This window comes from Poecilia formosa, unplaced genomic scaffold (assembly GCF_000485575.1).
Source record: "Poecilia formosa unplaced genomic scaffold, Poecilia_formosa-5.1.2 Scaffold164, whole genome shotgun sequence".
NCBI lineage: Eukaryota > Metazoa > Chordata > Actinopteri > Cyprinodontiformes > Poeciliidae > Poecilia > Poecilia formosa.
The window spans coordinates 377,768-396,554 of NW_006800103.1; the positions used below are offsets into that span (position 1 = coordinate 377,768).

Here is an 18,787-nt window from a genome sequence, read left to right on the forward strand (position 1 = left end):
AAAACTTCCTGACCATTTAAAGCAATGAACAGGAAGAGATCAATTCTTTTCCTTATCTTGGATTCCTGGATCTCTGTTGAGTCTTTTTTATCATTTTTGGCAGGAACCTACACACTGTTATCAACCTTCAAAATCCCATTTGCAAGGATAAAAGAAAAACAATAAAAACACACAATCGATTCCAATCATCTGAATCAAAAGTAGAAAAGTTTATGAGATCAATTATCCACAGTAACTACTGAGGAAACATCACATTATTAGACATCACAATTCAGTCCCAACCTAACAGAGTCTACAGCCACTCAGGCTGAACTGTTGAAAAGGCTGAAATATCAATGCTGCACCAGCAAATGTCAATTATATAAATGTAAAGACTCTTCAAAATTTAATGGAGGAACTTTGTTTCATTGCCGCCGGCAGACAAGACATCATGTGAAAATAATGTTGCTGCATCACTTTTCAATGAATTCAATACTGCAGCAAACGGCACACGAATACCACACAGGTAAACTGCAGAGAATATCTAAAAAAAAAGTCTCCCCTTTGTTATTTTGACATTTAGTACACACAAATAATTTGTGTGCATCTGAATTTTAGGCTTTAACTGCAGTTCCATATGTAGGAAGTAATCCTGTCTGCCCAACATATTAGCCTAGAATACTACACCAAGAAGAAAGGCCATGACAAAAGAAAACGGGAAGGTGCCACCGAGGAAAAGCGAGATCCTGGATGTTTGTCTGGTTTCACAGCACAAAGTAACAACCAACCACGGCAGCAGGAAGAGAAGATGAATGGTAGAATACAGCTGGGGCCGGAGAGGATGAAACTCAAGAGCAGAAGAAAGATGAGGTGGACTTAACAAAGGACAGACAGAATGGGAAATAAGGCTGCGGTTATATAGAGCTTTTCTTGTCTTGTTGACAACTCCAAATGGTTTCACACTCCAGCCCACATTCACACACTCGCATATGTCAATTTGCAGGCCGTTGGCAGCATGCGGTTCAGTGCTTTGCAAGATAAGCAGATGTGTGCATGCACTGTCCATTCCCTTTATACATTTGTTTGGGTTGCAGTTGTGTGTTTTGTATTAGGAAGACGGCTGTGTTTCATCTTACCTATGCAGTAGCAGAGCAGAACAGAGAGAAGGACAGACAGACCAACTGCACTGAGGGCTGTACACCTGAGAACATATAAGGAGGAACAAGATTAATGTCACACTGTCACCTCCTGTAAGAAAGATAGAAAGGTCACTGCACCATGACTGTGACTGGGATTATGACAGAATTATATGTGTCATAAACAGGATTAGAAATGTTTTTATAGTTTACATATCTCATGAAAATAGGCAAAGACCTCTGTTAAAACAAAACATGACTAGAAGCTCTCAAACATTCTGGTCTGTTGAATGGGAAACCTGCTATTATTACAACATGAAGACAACAAAATATTAAAAACAACTCACTGAAAAGTACTAATCAGAAAACGGGTTAGAAAAAACTCCAGGCTTTGGCTAAGCCACACCAAAACCTCATTTTGGTAGATTAGAGGTATTCAGTTGTGGCCTCCCAGCTCATATAACATTCTCGTATTGGATGTTCTGATGTTTTTTCCCACATATGGGCAGATTGGTTTGTGTTCAGATTTCTGTTACCAACTCAGTGATGGTGTAACCCAATCCCAGCTGGGTGTTGCGTGCAAGCAATTTGATTGGCAGCAGACGGCATTTGTTGATTGGCCTGTAGATTTATGTCAACAACAACATCTCAACCACCAGATTTAATATGCGACGAGACCATATTACTTTGCAAGATGGCAAGCTGCAAATCAGTAATTCCATAGTCAAACTTTGAGCTTTAAACCTTTTATTAATTAAAGATTATATACAGTGTAAACTAGAGAGGCCAAAGCACAACAAACAAATAAACAGAGAGGTTTCAGAGAAGCTGGCAGTCCAAGAATGGAACGTCGACCACATCTTCTTTGAGGCAGCCCACGTACCTGTCCATATTCACACCCACGCTGTGATGAACATGATGCCAGTGGAGGAACCCGACTTGGCTAGAACCGAGAACCGAACCATATCAATGTGCTAGAGTGAGACTTGACAATGGAGAGGGGGGCTTAATATTATTTCTGCAGGAGAATTTGGATGATGTATTTTCTGGCAAGACGACAAACTCAAGCATACAGCGAAAGCAGCACAGAAGTAGTTCAAAGACAACAAGGTGACTCTTCTAGAGTGGCCAACTCAAAGCCCAGATGTCAATCCTATTGGGAATTTGTGGACGGAGCTGAAAAGAGCTGATTCATGAGCAATCCGACACTGCTGTGATTACAGCAAAAGATCCATCCACCAATCGCTGACCTTAAGGGGGCGAATGTATTCATAGTCATTTACTTTACCCTCTCTGTACTGATAGGGGGTAAAGTATTGTCCAAGACTCAAGAGATGTTCAGACTTAAACTCTTGTCTCTTGGACAATATTCTTTTCACCAAAAGTAAAAAAGTCAAATCACCCTAAGTGCGTTCCTTGTTCCAACAGTGCTTCAATTTATTTGAATGCATTTCATTTAACAGACATTAGGCTAACAAACAAAGTATGAGCCAAAACAAAAACTCTTATTCCAACTATTTATTGTTGAAACAGAGTCCAATGTGAAGCATTCACAGCTACCAAGATAGTCAGACAAATGCAACGTTGCAAATTCTGCAAAACCGGGAGTGCAGAAAACCAGTAGGGCCAATGAAAAGACTGAAGGACTGAACGGGAGACACGAGCTCAGGGTGCATGAGCTGCTCTTCATTCAGCAACATAAAAAGATTTCTGAGGAAAGTTGGAAAGTCGGGCCAGGGCGATGATTTACTTGATCTGAACTGAACTGGCTTTTTTCTTATAAACTGAACAACTTGAGATGTAAAAAAAAAAAAAACAAGAAGAAACGAATTAACATTTCATCTTACCTCCACGAACAGTACTTGGAGGATTTCTTGAACTTAAAGGCAGAACGGGACAGGGTATTCCTTGGCAATGGCCTGGTGGGAGGTGAGTAGACGGAGCCGGTAGCCATGGTGTAGCCAGGAGTGGCTGTGGAGAAGAGAGGAGTGGTGCCTGTACCTGTTTTAAAGAGGAAGTGCCTGAAAGGAGAAAGGAGCGAGAAACAGACTTTAGTCGTTAATAGTTGCATCAACATTTGCGTCTGAAAACAATAGAATCTGTAATCTACTGTCCTCCATAGTTAATTATTTTGCACCTCCACCTTATGGCAGTGTAAGGTTACCAACTGTTATTCTTAACCACAAGGAATTCAGTTTGGATGAGGTCGTTTCCTGTGGGGAGTGTGTCATGCTTTTCTACACGGCTCTGAAAGTAATTGGGGCTAAAAACCATAAAGTGTTATTGGAGCTGATGATAGCCTCAAGTTAGCAGTTAGACACAAGAGTCTAAAAAATATATATGTCAAAACTGAGAATTTAATAAAAGTGTGTCTTTCAAAGAAAATGGAAGTCCAGGACCAAACTGGACACAATGTAAAAGGACCCTTTTATAAAATCATTTTAAGAAGTTCTTGGCGTAGGCAGCAACTGCTCCATAACTGGGTAGATGCTAAGCTATGGAAGACGAATGTTAGCAGGTCGTGGTTCAATTATACATGGTGCCCCTACTGAACATTTCCATGTTCAGCAGCTCATTCTCACTCAAAGCACACATCGTTTTTAGTGCCAATATAACTTAAATTACAGGATCTGGCCACAACGTCCACAACCTTTATTAACGTTTCCAAACAAGCGACCCCTCCCAGCTCCAAAATAAAATCCCATGTATGGAATGAAGTTCCTTATGACACTGAAAAGCTGCAGCTAATCCTGACAACAGGCAGTTAAACGTATATACTTTCCTCATCAATTTTCCAGAGAGGAAAATATGTCTAACAAAATCTAAACTGTATTTTTAGGTTAAATTTAGGTTTAACTTAAAATTGGTAGACATCTAAGTTGTGCTTTGCACAATTAATAGTTGTGCATATTTAACAAACACAAAAAAGAATAATTACAGGTTGTTGTGTCCAGAAATTACATTTGTCAAAGTGTGTCCAAGCTTTATTCTTGTTGAGCTCACAGCTACAAAGATGTTATGTTCATGAAGGCGACTCTCTGGACAATATTAAGAGAAGTTGCTGAAAACATTTTTTTTTTCCACTTATGATGATTTGATGGTTTGCTATATTATTTAATTTCCCCCAAGGGAAATTAAAATAAAGTATTTATGAATTTGAATTTAACATATACAAATAGTTCTGCTATTCAAAGCTAAACTTGGCAGAACATTATTTTCTACTGTGGAGAACAAGTTATTATTACAATGTTTATTCTATATACTAGTACGTCAGGTCAGTGAGCACAATAAAAAGTCAGCAGTCTCTGGTTTTCTGACTTGCAGCTTGAACATGGTTAAGTTAATATTGATTCAACCTCAGGTTTTAGTTTTCTTGTGTTCAGGTCTTGTATTATTTAAAGAATCTTTTGTAATCTTGAAATAAAGTTTAGCTGTCCTAGAAAGGTTTTCTTGACATTTACTCATTTGAATCTTTTAGCAAAAGTCAAAGTTTGCAAAGTACAAACACAAGTCAGCTTCATCTTGATATCCAAGAGGCAATTGCACAGATAAAAATAAATGTTTTTCTTATCTACTCAGAGCAAATAGGTCAATATGTCTTTATTTTCCCTTCTCTACATTTTCCTACAGCTGCCACTGGAGCAGGTTAGGTGGAATACACACATTTATTATTACATATTTTGTTTTGCGCAGTGAGAAATCAACAGATTCCCTAGTAAATATTTACAAGGAGAAACCCAGATTATAAGATTTTGACTTGTTAGTGTCTCAGTGTCACTGTGTTCAACTATAAACGAATGTTTGGAATCTTAAATAAATGAAAGCTTGCAGAAAGAGTCGAAGGTCCAATATGGCTCGGAGGTCATTTCTAATTTCACTAAACCAGATTTTTTGAACTAACTCACCAACGGGACAATAGATTATATAAAGAATAAATTCATTTTAGGTTCAAGATGAAAGGCAAACAGCTTTTTTCATCCCTGAAAGCCAGACATTACCCAGCTGGAGAAAATTACTGGCACATACATGTATGCCTCCAGCAAATTACCGAGGTCACAATGTCTAATTAATGACAGGACCCTGGCTAACGAGCCTCTATAATTACAATTAGAGTGCTCTCTAACAAGGCTGTGTGATTAACAATTAGAACCTATTATAACAAGGGTCCCTCAATTAATACCTGCCACTAGACAAGATGTGAAGACGGAAAGAACAAAAAGGGGATGGCAAAAACAAGAATCCAGGGTGTAGAAGGGGAGTGAGTGAATAAGACTGTCTGTTTTGAACCTCCAGCAATTTTTAAGTATTTAATCAAAAGGCATAAGATGTACTTTGTTCATTGATCAAATAGCAAGCCACTTCATCAAGGTTTATATTTCACATGATGTGGAGAGCCAAACCTCTGACTGATATTTAATTTTCTTCCTATTGCAGTAATGAAAGGGTTACAATATCAGAAAATTTCATTGTCGGTTTAAACAAGCACAGACAATTTCATCAGCCATGAAAATGAAAGACAAACAAGTTCACATTTCAAATGGAACAGCTCTGAATGCTGAGAATTTATTTTGTTTTATTACAAAGCTAAGAGGAATTTATTTATTTATTTTTTTCAGATTACAATTTATGTGATGCAAGTTTTTGGAGAAATGATCGACAGCATAATAAGCGTGGACTTAATGTGTTAATCACCAGATTTGGGTCACAGAAAACCCAAGAGAGCAGCTGGACTGCTGTGTTTTAAAATGCTAAAGTGGTTCCCTTTACTGCTCCTAGGGGCCTTCAGCTCCGCGTCCCCCCGTCTGCTAGTTAGTGCTGCTAACAACAACGTCCCTGCTGCGAGTCAGACCCTGCCCGGATACTTCCTGTTAATTACAACTTTGGAACTGGTTAACAAACGTCACAAAAACACACTAAAACTAATACAATCTGTCAGCGCTGATATGTTTTTAATCTTTTCTTAAGGTCTTCTCTAAACGTCACTTCCATATATGTTCGTCATGAAGCTCTAATTACCGCAGGCTTGAAATCTGGAAAATCTTGAAGCCAATAAACTACAATGATGTATGAAAACACAGCTGCAAAAGTAACACACACCGATTAACGAAAAAAAAAAAAAACAGCCTAACCAGGGTGTCTGAGGAGGCACACATGCCGACATGTGATAGCTTATGGTTTGCTATGCTTGGAAAGTTGAGCATGATGAAATGCAGTACAATGACAATGATTTTCAGCTGTTTCTTCTCATGTTAACAAGGCCACAGAGAAATTTGTCATGCTTAACTGAAAACACCGAAAGAGGAATCTCATTTGTTTTTGAAGACAATTGCAACCAAAGAAAATGAGTTTACACCAAGTCTCATATTCATGAGTAGAAAATGTTTCCTATTTAAAGGGAATATACTAAAGTCAGAGATGAAACCTACACAAACAAGGAGACAGGCAGGTGGAAGGGAGAGCGAGAGGAATACTCTGTTAACCTATGATGTCACATTCCAACAATAAACGATGCAAGGTTCCCATAACAATAAATTGATTTGACATAATTAGCTATACATTAGTTTCACATCAGGGCAAAGTTGTGCTGTGCTGAAAGTGGTATGTAAATTTCCCTGTCCCATCTAGTCCAATTTCCGTGATGAACTGCAGCTGAAAAACGGCATGAACATCTTTCACGTACAGCAAAGCTCAGCCGAGGGCTATGTGATAATACGGAAATAATTAAGGTCTGCATCAATAAATAGCGGTATTGCTGTTTTGAATGTCAGTTTCAATATATATGAAGATAAAAAGTAATCATACAAAGCTAAAATTATTCACGTTTAATTTACTTCCTTCTTCTATTGCCACTCTTCCTACAGCAGAACCTGTTTAAGCAAAGAGTCTTACATTAGTCTGATCATTTTACAGCTGGATAAAAAACAACAAAAAAAAACTTGACTTTAATTGTGACCAAACTTTGTAAATAACACAAGATGGATATTTCAAAGCACAAACTTTTCGCTTTTATTAATTATGCAAACTTTCCACCAGCTGTGTGTGAAGAGGACTTAGACGTTGTGAAAGTTAAAAAAATAAATAAAAATTATTAATCGGCTCCAAACATTTCTGACAACAGCTACATCAGAGTGGAGGAGGCAGGGCACACAAGAAGAAACGCAAAGCAACAGCAGAGCTGCCTGTCGAGAGCCTGTAACCCTTAAAGATATTGTTCTGGCTTATTTGCTCATTGCCTGGAAAACTTTTATTGAAGAGAAGCTGGATACTGTATAAGTATGACTGAAAATTTACTTAAATGAGAGTAAGAAGTCTCTTCAAATGAAGCAACTGGCACAGCAGAGAAAGCAGCTCATATTGTGGGGCAAAGAATAATAATCATGGATATTTAGCTACTTTCACAACTGATGGTTTATTTTCATTATAATCTATAATAATATATATATTTTTAAAACCTTTGTATTGTGATGACTTGAGAATGACACTAAAACCATTAATAGCTCCTAAATAACATGAAGCAATAACTTAACATGTTATAATAATAACATATTTAAATATGTTACTACAATAACATATTTAATTCACAGATATTGTCCAGCCCTGCTGCCAACAGACTAAGTTGGTTGCAGATTGTTGAAAAGCCGGCCTGGAAGAACACAAGAGAAAATAAATCAAAGGATAGAGTAAAAAATGTCCTAACAGAAAGAAATAATTGCTCCTGAGTTTTTAATATATTTGTTCCCCATTCCTGTATTTCAGTTTGTCAAATGACATTGAGAGATAAAAAAAGGTTCTAAATCTTCACAGTCTTATGAATGTTGTCAATTTTCATTCCTACCCAGAAAACTGTGAAAAGAAGGTGAAACATTTAATTAAATTTTCTTTGAATCGATAGGGAAAAATCCAACCAATCTCTTTCTGACCGACGCTGATGTTGGAACACGGGAAAAGCACAGAGCCTGTTTTTGGTCCGATTGTGAAAATGCGAGTGTATATAATCAGACAGAGTGTGGGGATAATCAAGTGTAAAATGACTGGAACCGCAGTCTGTTGAGCTGAGTGAAGCATGTTGTCAACCAGAACTAATCTGATAGGCCTTTAATAACAGCAGCCCTTCAAACGCACAAGTCGAGAGTCTGCATTTACATTCCATTAGTACTATTTACAAAGGGATGACAACTGAAGCAACACAAGGCGGATTAGAACAATGATGACAACGTATGTGTGTGTGTGTGTGGTAGTTAGCCAAACTGAATCGGTTTGTGTTTCCCCTGAGAAGACAATGACTGCAACTGCTGCTTGGATTGGAGAGGAAATGTAGCTGACATAAACAACCCTGTGATATTAAGCAATCAACGACTCCCTCTTTCTTTGGAATCCTACCCACACATGTATTGTCAGTCATACTTATTAATCTAAACACTACTGGAAATTAAAAGAAAGAACAATTTCTCATCCAGATTCCCAGTTGGCTTTGCAGGCAGAGGTACCAGGTTCTTTACGGTGAATCGTGTCGTTCCACATCATGTCTCAGTAACTTGATTTAGCCGGACAACAGGTTCGCCGTCTCCTCGATTCCCCAACACCGGAGCAGAGAAAAGGCTATAATAAGAGACAGTAACTGGAAACCCAGTAACCCAGAGTTATTTTCAGTTCTACTGTATATTAACATACATGGTCATTATATACGATTTGTGTAGCACTAAGAGGAAAGAAGCAATGGTCCCAATGTTGAGGGGTTGTCATTGTTCTTCCATTTGAACACATTTTCAGAGTGACATTTTCTGTCTACTTGGGTGATATCCACTCCCATATTAGTTTTAAGCCCTAAGCTTAAAGTTAAATATGTTACACAGGTGCTTAGATTTCACTAAGGATTGGAATGGCTGAAAACATTCACCGACTAAACAACAGGAAAACTGAGATCTTGCATCTGAAAGGACCTCAGTATAACCTTCGACTCAGCTTTCACTCTGTCGTTTCATGTCGAAATTGTAGATCCCCACCGTTCCCTGTCACAATGAAATATGGCCGAGTTAAGTTCTATTGTGTTAAGTTGAAAAATGTTATTCAGGCTTTTACTCCTTGACTTTAAAAAAATTCAAATACATTGTTCAGTGAACAAAACCTCTTTGGATTCCCATCATATTGTTCAGAGGATTCCTGCAAGGCTCCTGACAAACTCCTCTAATTAGTCACATGTCACACCGTTGTTATTTTCAGTTGAACTGGCGTCCAATTAACCTCCGAGTCCACTTTAAAATCTTGGTTCTGCTTTGTGAGCTTTACAAGCAGCAGAATACTTCAAAGAGCATAAGGATCCATACATCGCTCCACGACCTGCTGCGTGTGATTCATATGCATCGGCGATCTCTCAAAGAGGAGGTACCTTTTTACAAGCAGGAATAATGGTAAATGGGCTGAATTTACATAATGCCTTTACTCAAATTGATCACTCAAAGTACTTTGTACTAGAGCTGCAATAAAAAGAAAACACACACAAATCGACACACATTCATAAACCAATATGCAAATTGGTATTCAACGTGTGATTTAGCGGCTTGCCCAGACGCATGTCAACATATGCCAGGAGGAGGCTGGAGTCAAACTTCCTGCTGCAGGCGTTCCTCAAGGCAAGCCTGCTCCAGCCTCCGTTTTCCCTTCATTAGGAAAGCACAGTCCCTGCTTCTTTACTTTGGAAACAAATGGACAACACCTTCAAGGAAAAAACAGCAACAAGACAAATAATTAGTACAATGATTTTATGTATTTTGACATTATAAGAGGAAAAATACAAAAGGAATGTGGAAAAGGATTTTCTTTATTTCTGCTTAACCGACATAAAACTTGATCAATTACGTTTTTTTCCCGAAGCGTACAGCCAGTTCCATGAAAAATCTTATTGAGATTATTTTATTTACGAAGATTTTCTTATACGCCTAACCTTTACACACAGCTATTTTCATGAAAACACAGGACATAAAATTATTAATACTATAATATTAGTACCAGTATTGACGTATTTATAATGAATAGCTAGTTTACTTTGACGAGTGATGTTTATTTATCTTCAAACTTCAGTTCCTACTTTTTACTGCTTTGTTTAGTAAATAAAGATAATTAGAAGTACAAAATGACTAAAAGTTACATTCTGTTCCTGACAAAAAAAAGTAAATAATGAACATAACTTTATCATAATACAATGATGGAATGAAGCCAAGATGGATCTGTGAAAGCAAATTTCCATCAATGTCACTGTATCTGTTTATTACGCAGTGTTGAAGAAACTTATGTATAGGTGAAAGGAGTCTACTAATAAAGTTATTTTACCCCTGACAGAATTTATATTAAGCTCAGTTAGGTTCTATTCAAAGACTTGGAACGTTTGGCGTTAAACCCATCATGGAAATCTGTGGCAATGTGGATTTTGTATTTTTTGCCATGTGCCTCCTTAATAAAGTGAGCTAATGGCTCTTTTTCACTGAGCGGAAAGGCGAGGGTGGGTGCAGCTTGGTATGGTGGAATTTAAGACAAAACTAAAGGCAGATGGAGAGTTTGCAACAGACTCAAGAAAAGAAATCTCTACTGGAGCGAAAGATCTGCAGCCCCTGCTTCCAACTCTTAACTCTCTGACCTGATGTTTTACTCATTAAAACTTCTTCTTAAAACTTACTTTAAGGAATTTGAATTGATATGACGTAGATTTCACATTCCTAATGCAGTATCAGGTATGAAAAGCAACTTTTCTTACCTGTTTATAAAATGTATGTAGTGCAACAAACTTATATATGCAGTCAAGCAAACGCAACAGAGTATGCTTGACTGACATCTGCGTCTGCATGATCCAGTGACCATTTGAGCCCCAACAGGTGTGGCTGCCTAAGCCAACAGTATTTGTCCTGGAGATAGTGTGTGTGAATTATCACCTCTAATGAGAACATTAACACTCTCTTGTTACATTACAGCATTAATCCCCCTTTCATGGGCCAGACGTAATAAATGTCTTTGACACCCACTTATTTTGGCTCCGTTTGTCTCCTCTTGTTACTCATGTCTGTCGCATTGAAAAAATGTAATCTCTAACTTGAAGTGTAATCGATAAACAACAAAGTTTTACTAGATCAATAAACTCCAATGTTGTCTTCATAAGCACCGCAAGAGTTGAAACTGAATATTTAGGCTTGCAGCTGCGTTAAACTATGTTTCTTTTACTGAATGATTTTGAAGAATCAAACCACTAACATATTTGGGCAACGTCGTAAATGTGTATCCGTAGTAGAACTTGCTTTTCTAATCATTTCATATACATTATTTTTTCTAAAGAATGAAAAAATAAACCCGCTGCTGATAATGTGACTACAGCACCTGTTCTGATCAGGCTTATTTTCAGCATGGCACAGGCACTCCGGCAGCTCAAGAGCTGTCTTTAGTTACCATGGTGATACAGTTTCAGACCAAACAGTCTGGGTTAAGCTCTGGTTCTGCTTTTTTCAGCCTTACTCATGCTCAGATCTTGTGTCATTATGATTATAAGAAAAGCTGGACGGCGAAGCCCTGAGGGTCCACAGTGTATTAAAGCTGCGGTGCAGGACGGGGCCAGACATAGCAGAGCAGAGCAGTGTTGCATATATTCGGTGGGATACAGGTCCCCTTGGGGGCAGCTGCCCGACTGGCCCTCCAAAGATGGCCAGGGGCTGGGGGCAGTCCCCAGAGAGCGCCCCCCAAAGGCTCATGTATGTAGTGTTTATCATGCAGCTGGTATGCGACACAGGTTGATCTTTTAGAAAGCCATTTGAAATAGAAAAAACATCATTCTGACACTTTGGTTTTATTGGCCTTTTTCAAAGTTTGGTATAGGATTAATAAAATTAATATCCAGAGAAACAGCCAGGGTACGAGCTGCAGCTGCGCTAATGGTGGAGAAACAACTAACAGTTACAGGAAAACTGTTTATCCAAATTCTGTATTTACATTCACTAGCTTACAGGAAAATCTGATCACTTTTCCATGTTCATAGCACAGCCAGCCTCATCTATGGATAAGAGCAGATGGCTGTTTCTTACATTATGGAAGAGGTTGGGAAATCATATCAGAACAGGATATTTGTTTTAAATTACATCAAATTTAATTTGGATTTTCCCTCTCAGGCATAGATCTCCACGGCCAAAGCTAAACATTCATCCTGTCTGGTTTTCTGCCACATCTCCCAGGTGACGGTCATTTAACAACTGGATAAAAAGAAACACCTTACATTTTGCATTAAATGTAATCCAGACACATTAACAAGAAAGTAATGTTAAAAAAAAAATGCAGCTCATGTCAAAAGTTGACCAAGTTGTTTCTTAGGACTGGAAATAATATTCACATTCTGGAGTCCCAACATGAATCTTATTTAGAAACTGTGGAGGGAGTTAAAGATTAGGGTGATGGATGGGAGGCATTCAAACCTCAAAGACTTGGAGCTCAAAATCAAACTGGACATAAAAGGTAGAAACATGCTGACGTTCTCGCAGCAATGAAGACTTTGGAGATTTTTCCACTGATCAATAAGGAAAGTATGCATATTTTTCATCATGCCATTTTGTTAAATAAAATGCAAATGAAAAAACTCATTTTTTCAGACTCCTTTTGCATTATTTTATTAAAATGAAGGAGGCATCTGTAAAGATCTTTTAAGAGATGCAGCCCTCATTTTCATCAGAAACATTTTGTTGGCATTAATACGATTTCAAATATACATCCACAAAAGGTTTTATTCATTTTGGGTCTTCACCTGGATTTCTGTAAAGCTTCACTGTAAATCACATGTGTACACACTAACTATAAGTTTTGAGTGGATGGAAATTGTACAACACATTTCTGGAATTGACGACAACTCAGAAATTACAGAAGCTACATTCATCCAATCAGAGGTAGGTGGAAAACCCCGAAGTTTTACTCAAGTAAGAGTAGCAGTACTTCAACATATTTTTACTGATGTAAAAGAGTAAAAAAATCATTTAATATTTAAAAATTACATCAGCAGATGGATCAAGCGATAAAGTTAAATGGAAATTTTGGTATTTGAAGGACCAAAATTACCATAATTCACATAAGAAAATTAAAGTAACATGTTCAAAATCTGTTTCTTTCAATAAAAACTTATGAAACTAACAATTCAGTGAAGTTACTCACAGTGGGTAGAGAATAAAAGCAGTGATACGTCATAATGAAATTACTCAAGTAAAAGTAAAAATACTCCTAAAAGTACATTTAAACAAAAACAAAGTCATTATAGTAAATGTAACTAGTTACTACCCAGACCTGCATCCAATCACACGCTCACCTACACCAACAGACTGAATTAAAACCGGCGTTATTACCTCGTTTCCAGAGGCACATTGCTACCCAGCACCCAGCTGTCTTGCAGCGGGACGCTCTCGGGGGGCGTGGTCTGCAGCTCGGCTGGTGATTGGCCGGCCACGGGAGCCGGGCTTCCAGAAGGAGGGGTTAGTTGGCGCGAGGAGTTTAGGTTCTGGCCAGCGTGGTGCGTGGAGCCCAAGGCTTGGTTCAGGGCCGTTACTGAGGGCTGCTGGCGGTGAGGCGGCGGTACAGGAGGCAAGGTGGAGCCATGGTGATTTGATGGTTGTTCTGTTAACAGGAACACAGGGACGTTTTTGAGGAGTCGCTATTATTCAATTAATCAGCTTCACAATCAGCAGCCTGACATCAAATATGTGGGAGCATTTCAAATGGAAACAATAAACCAGAGGAGAAGTAAGTAAATAAAAGAAAGTAAGGAAGGGTTATAAAGCCACAGTGTTTAATAAAGTAATAAAACTGGGCCTCAAAATGGAATAAAACATTATTAAAGCTAAATTATGTAATAATCCACAAACATATTTAATACGATAAAATCAGTATTTATATGGCAACATTCTGCCGGTATTTTACTGTAAATTAGACACGTTTGTTTTTTACAGTGTATGTAACTAGTTCATACATTTTGCGCTGATTAGTACAAAATGCAGACAAAGCTCTTTGGTAGAAATTTGAAGGTAGTAATATGGAGCATCATGCAATAAACATTCACCAACTGTTTGTGTTCATCCTAATCATTATACTTCCATCATGCTGTAATTTCTATGCACATTTAAAGTGAAACTTTGGTCAATAAATAAACTTTTGGTCATTTAATTGCCTTTTCTGACTCAAAGCCAGAACGTTTGGTATTAGGCTTTCAAAGGTTTTGTTACATTTTGCATCGATTATTACTGCTTTAATGACGCTTTATCACATTTTAAAGCCCGACGTTTTTACATTATTACATAATGTGGCGTTACGAGGACGATGCTCATTGAGACCTGAGAACATTCCCAGGTTGCTTAGGAGCCTTGTTAACACAAGCATTTATCCCTCAGATATTAAAGATCACCATCAGAGAAGTCTGATGTCAGCATTAATGAACTGCGGATCTTTACGTGTTGCTGCTTCACTGAAGCTGCTGAGAGCAGTAACTCAGCTCTGAACTCAGCCATGCTGAATACTGATTAGAGGCTGGCGGTCACAAATCACTGTTGGGTTTTTGTAAAAATATTTACTTAAAGCTGACCTGCCTTTAGCTCTCTCTATTGCTTATTTTCCCCCCAGTGCTTTTCCGCTCCTTTGTCCGTCCTCTGGGTGCTCTGAGTGAAATGAATGGCAACGCAAGATTTGATTTGCATAAAGAGCATCACATCTCCATTTCCCAGCCCTGCTGTTATTTTGTCAGCGCAGCCTTCACTGGAGCGAACAGAAAACAAAGACACAAGAGGAGAGATGCGTACAGGAACAGAGCAGTGGAAGAAGGAGGACTCTGTGGTTTGCTTTAGGATTTCTCTCTCTCCATATGCTGTATTGATAACCGATTAAATGTTTCAGTTATGTAAACCTGAAAGGATGCTTGTCGAAAACAAAAACACACACTGATTGGTTTCTTATTGAGTGTTAATAATAATTTTAGTCTTAATATTCACTACAACATCTTTTGGACATGTGATGGAAATGAGAACATTAACGCATCCTGCCTGAATCTGTGTGTTTCATGAAAAATCTAATTATAATTTAATTTGTAAGTACAGCTGACAGAGATAGACTCAATCCTCCATATTTGGCAGTAAAACTGTGGAGATGCTGATCCTATCCGCTGAAGAGATGTAATATGCAGATGCAACATGTATTATTTTTTTCTAACAGCCAAAGATTGGCCACAATTTAATCACCAACAGGAGAATAATCCCAAACACACAAGCAAATCCCTAAAAGAATGTATGAAAAAGAGAAGAATCATTTTGCTGTAATGGCCCAATCAAAGCTTAGCCTCGTGGAAATGCTGCGGCGGGACCTTAATAGAGCTGTGCAGAAAGAAAATGCCTGCAAATCTCAATCAACTGAAACTGCTTTGTGTCAAAATACCTCCACAGCAACTGTGATGATGCTTCAAAAGCATAACAAGTCAGAGTAGGTTTGTGTTTGACACAAAATGGAACATTTTTCTTTTCTTCTCCAATCTGGAGTTTATGAATCGTTTAATCGTGATGAATCCATGATTGAAATAACCGTCTACTGAATTTAGTTAGTTGGAGTATATACACTTAAAAAGACCAATTGTTCAAAGAACAACACACTCAGACGTAATTTAGTCAAAAACAATATGCAAAAAAGCCCTTTGTCTATAAATATGTTCTACCCAGAACTCATCAGTTGCGTTTGGCTTCACCTGGTTCAAATTCTCCAGAAAAACTTACTTAAGTTGTTAAATGAAAAAATAACAGAATGTGCCAAATTTTTGTATATTTTATTATTATTTATTTTTTTTAATAACTGATTTTAGTAATCAATTATTGAGGGAATAATTGATTACTAAAATAATCCTTAGCCCCAATCTGGAGTAGCAGCTTTCGTTAGTACGGTAAGTAGCAGATGTGTAAGTCGTGTATGTTCCCAACAGTGTTTTTGTTTACTGCTGGTCTAAATCCAAATGTTAACAACATGTCATTCCGAAGATTAAAAAGTCAAATAAACAGCTTGTGATCATGTGTTTAATGTCGTCTGTCTACAACTGGACTTCGTTCCTCCAGGGAGCTTCAGCCGTTAGTGGTCTGGTGTTTTTATAAAGTTTGAATCCAAACTGCAAGAAGAAAGCCTGAGGTTTTCATGGCACGAGACGACAAGTCAACAACAGGGATATAAACATTTCTTAAAGCTTGAAGATGGTCACGGTCACTGGTGCGGTGACAGGAAAACACAGAGGTTTCGCATTTTCTAACGGTAACAAAATACTGCGGCTGCACATTTAGTTTGTCACACTACACTAAACGGCTCCAACTGTCCAAAAAACGGTGCGTTATCGTGCTTTTACTGGTCTGGTAGAAATGGATGATGGCTGACCCACCAAATCATTAAATTAGGCAGATTGATGCAGAATACCTACATCAGGTGAGCAAAATGTAAAAAACAACTCTACAGAACCCCCAATTTAAATAATAATGGTTTTTTTAATGAGGTGCTTGAGAAAGTGCAGGAATAACCAGAATTTTTTTATTAGCTGCCTGGAGCACAGAGACAGCGCTGCCCCTCCTCCACATGTTGCTGTACAGTGCTGCTCAGATAGCTCCAACACTTATCTCTCTTATAATAAAATCTAATGTGTCTGTTTGGACATGCAGATTAAAACAGAGATTATATCAGCTTGTTAGAGTCCCAGTGTTACTGTATAAAGAGTAAAGTGGCGAAGTAGCCGATTTTTTTTGGTAATAAGCAGATTTAATTGGAAACAACTAAAAATTGTTCTTTATTCTGTGATTTTTGTAAAGTCTAAGACGCAGAATCGAAATGACATTTAATAAATGTTCTACAGTAAAATATAACATTTACAAATCAACAACAGGAGTATTTTTGCTTTTCTCTTTTAATTTAGAGTTATGTCTTATGAAGGTATTTATGTGTTAAATGTTTTCATAAATGGACCAAACTTATGTAACATTTTTCCAGTGAAACACACTTTACACTATTCACCGATTCACACATGACACACAGACAACTTGGGGTTAAGTGTCTTGCCCAGGAGCTCATCGATATGCGACGAGGGGAAGCTGGAATCGAACCCAAAACCTTCAGGTTGCAACGCAGCTGCTGAACCGCAGTGACCATGTGGATTTAACACAATCATAAAACCACGGTGTAAGCTCACGCCTGTAACACGCTGCTCTGGTTCAGCTGCATTTTTTGGCGATACATCAGATAAGAGCTGAGTCTAATTGCGCGACCCGTAAAAGAGTTGCACCTCTGCACTAAGACGGCTAACTGTTGAGGTGTTTCTGAAAGCTAGAAAAGAAAATTGATTGTTTCTACAAAGAGAGACACAACAGACAGAGGTTGAATCAGACAAAGTGCGAATAAGGAGCAAAGCTATTGTTAAATCATTTCGAGGCTGTAAATCATAACCTAAATTGCCAAACACGCAGTCTATCTTGCAAAAACGTTTGCCAAACTGAATTGCCGTTGTACTTTAACATATATATTAGATTTCTGATTGCTTTGGAGAATGTGTCTTATTGCAGCACAAATATAAATACTCTCAGCTAAAGAAAGATGAAAGAAGGAGACATCAAAAGTGGAAAAGAAAAGTGCAACAGACAGCAGTGAACGTATAGAGAAATGTAATGTTGGGTAACAAATAAAGATCAACACACTGCAAGGAAACTCGTCTGCGTGTGTTCAAAACGTGTTAATTATTAGAAAGCAAAATGCTGCCCAGTAGGGGTTTGTGAGTAAAGCCCTTAACATGCAAAACGTCTACCAGAGAGGTTATGAAAAATGAAAAATACTGTTACTGTAATGATTAGCTTCCATCCTGCAGTGAAAACAGAATAATCCAGTAAAAAAAAAATCACTTGTGATGTTTATGTCCTGAACAGCTACACTTTTGACCACCAATCATTTCTAATCCTCCTTATTGTCGTCATCACCATCAAATTAGTGAAAAGACGAGGAAGGCGGAACAATTTGAAAAGAACTGCAGAAACATAAATCAGGTAAATCACCTGAAACAAAATGAAATAGCCGCTTTCTTTTCCTGTTGACCGCTCTAAGTGCTTTTCAGCCTGCAGACCACGTTCACCTTTTAATGCACACACTGACTCAAAAAACAGTTATGACATGGAGTTCACCGTTTTCCCCACAGACATTTCTCCATGTGGTGAGAGAACCTCGATTCAAGCTGAACTCTCGTGTTTATTTTCTTTGAGACGGTACAGTTTGGTTAATGCACTCTCAACCCGTCTAGTTCGCTCTGTTTTCCTGTTCATTCCAAGCATTTTTAGCTCAGTTTTGTGTCAATCTGAAACAAGAAACGTAAATATAAATGTTAAAACAACTGATAACATCATTTTGAAACTTTTGCAACATATAACAAGACAATTATTATGGAAAATTTTAGTAGAAACTGACGTTTAAGAGAAGAAAAAATATACATAGTACAAATCAACAATATAACAGATGCATAAATCTGTGTGATCACAAATTATACTTTGTTGAAACACCTTTTAATTCAGTTTCAGCCTTTCTGAGTAGTTTGCAGGGAGGGTACAAAGGATCTTAATGACTTCACCGTGCAAAGATTTCAGTCAACATAAGGATCAATAATCCACAACATA

The 18,787-nt window shown here is 37.9% G+C and overlaps 1 protein-coding gene across 14 annotated transcripts in view; it reads right to left on the reverse strand.

Moving 5' to 3' along the window:
- Positions 1-18,787, reverse strand: part of LOC103146627 (teneurin-3-like) — a 290,558-nt gene that overhangs the window by 116,224 nt on the left and 155,547 nt on the right. For all 14 annotated transcript variants that reach the window (XM_016677778.1, XM_016677776.1, XM_016677777.1 and 11 more), the window contains 3 exons: positions 13,475-13,742; positions 2,963-3,136; positions 1,116-1,180 (listed from right to left, as the gene is read on the reverse strand). In XM_016677778.1, the coding sequence (XP_016533264.1) occupies positions 1,116-1,180; positions 2,963-3,136; positions 13,475-13,742 (507 nt within the window). The remainder of the gene's footprint in view (positions 1-1,115; positions 1,181-2,962; positions 3,137-13,474; positions 13,743-18,787) is intronic.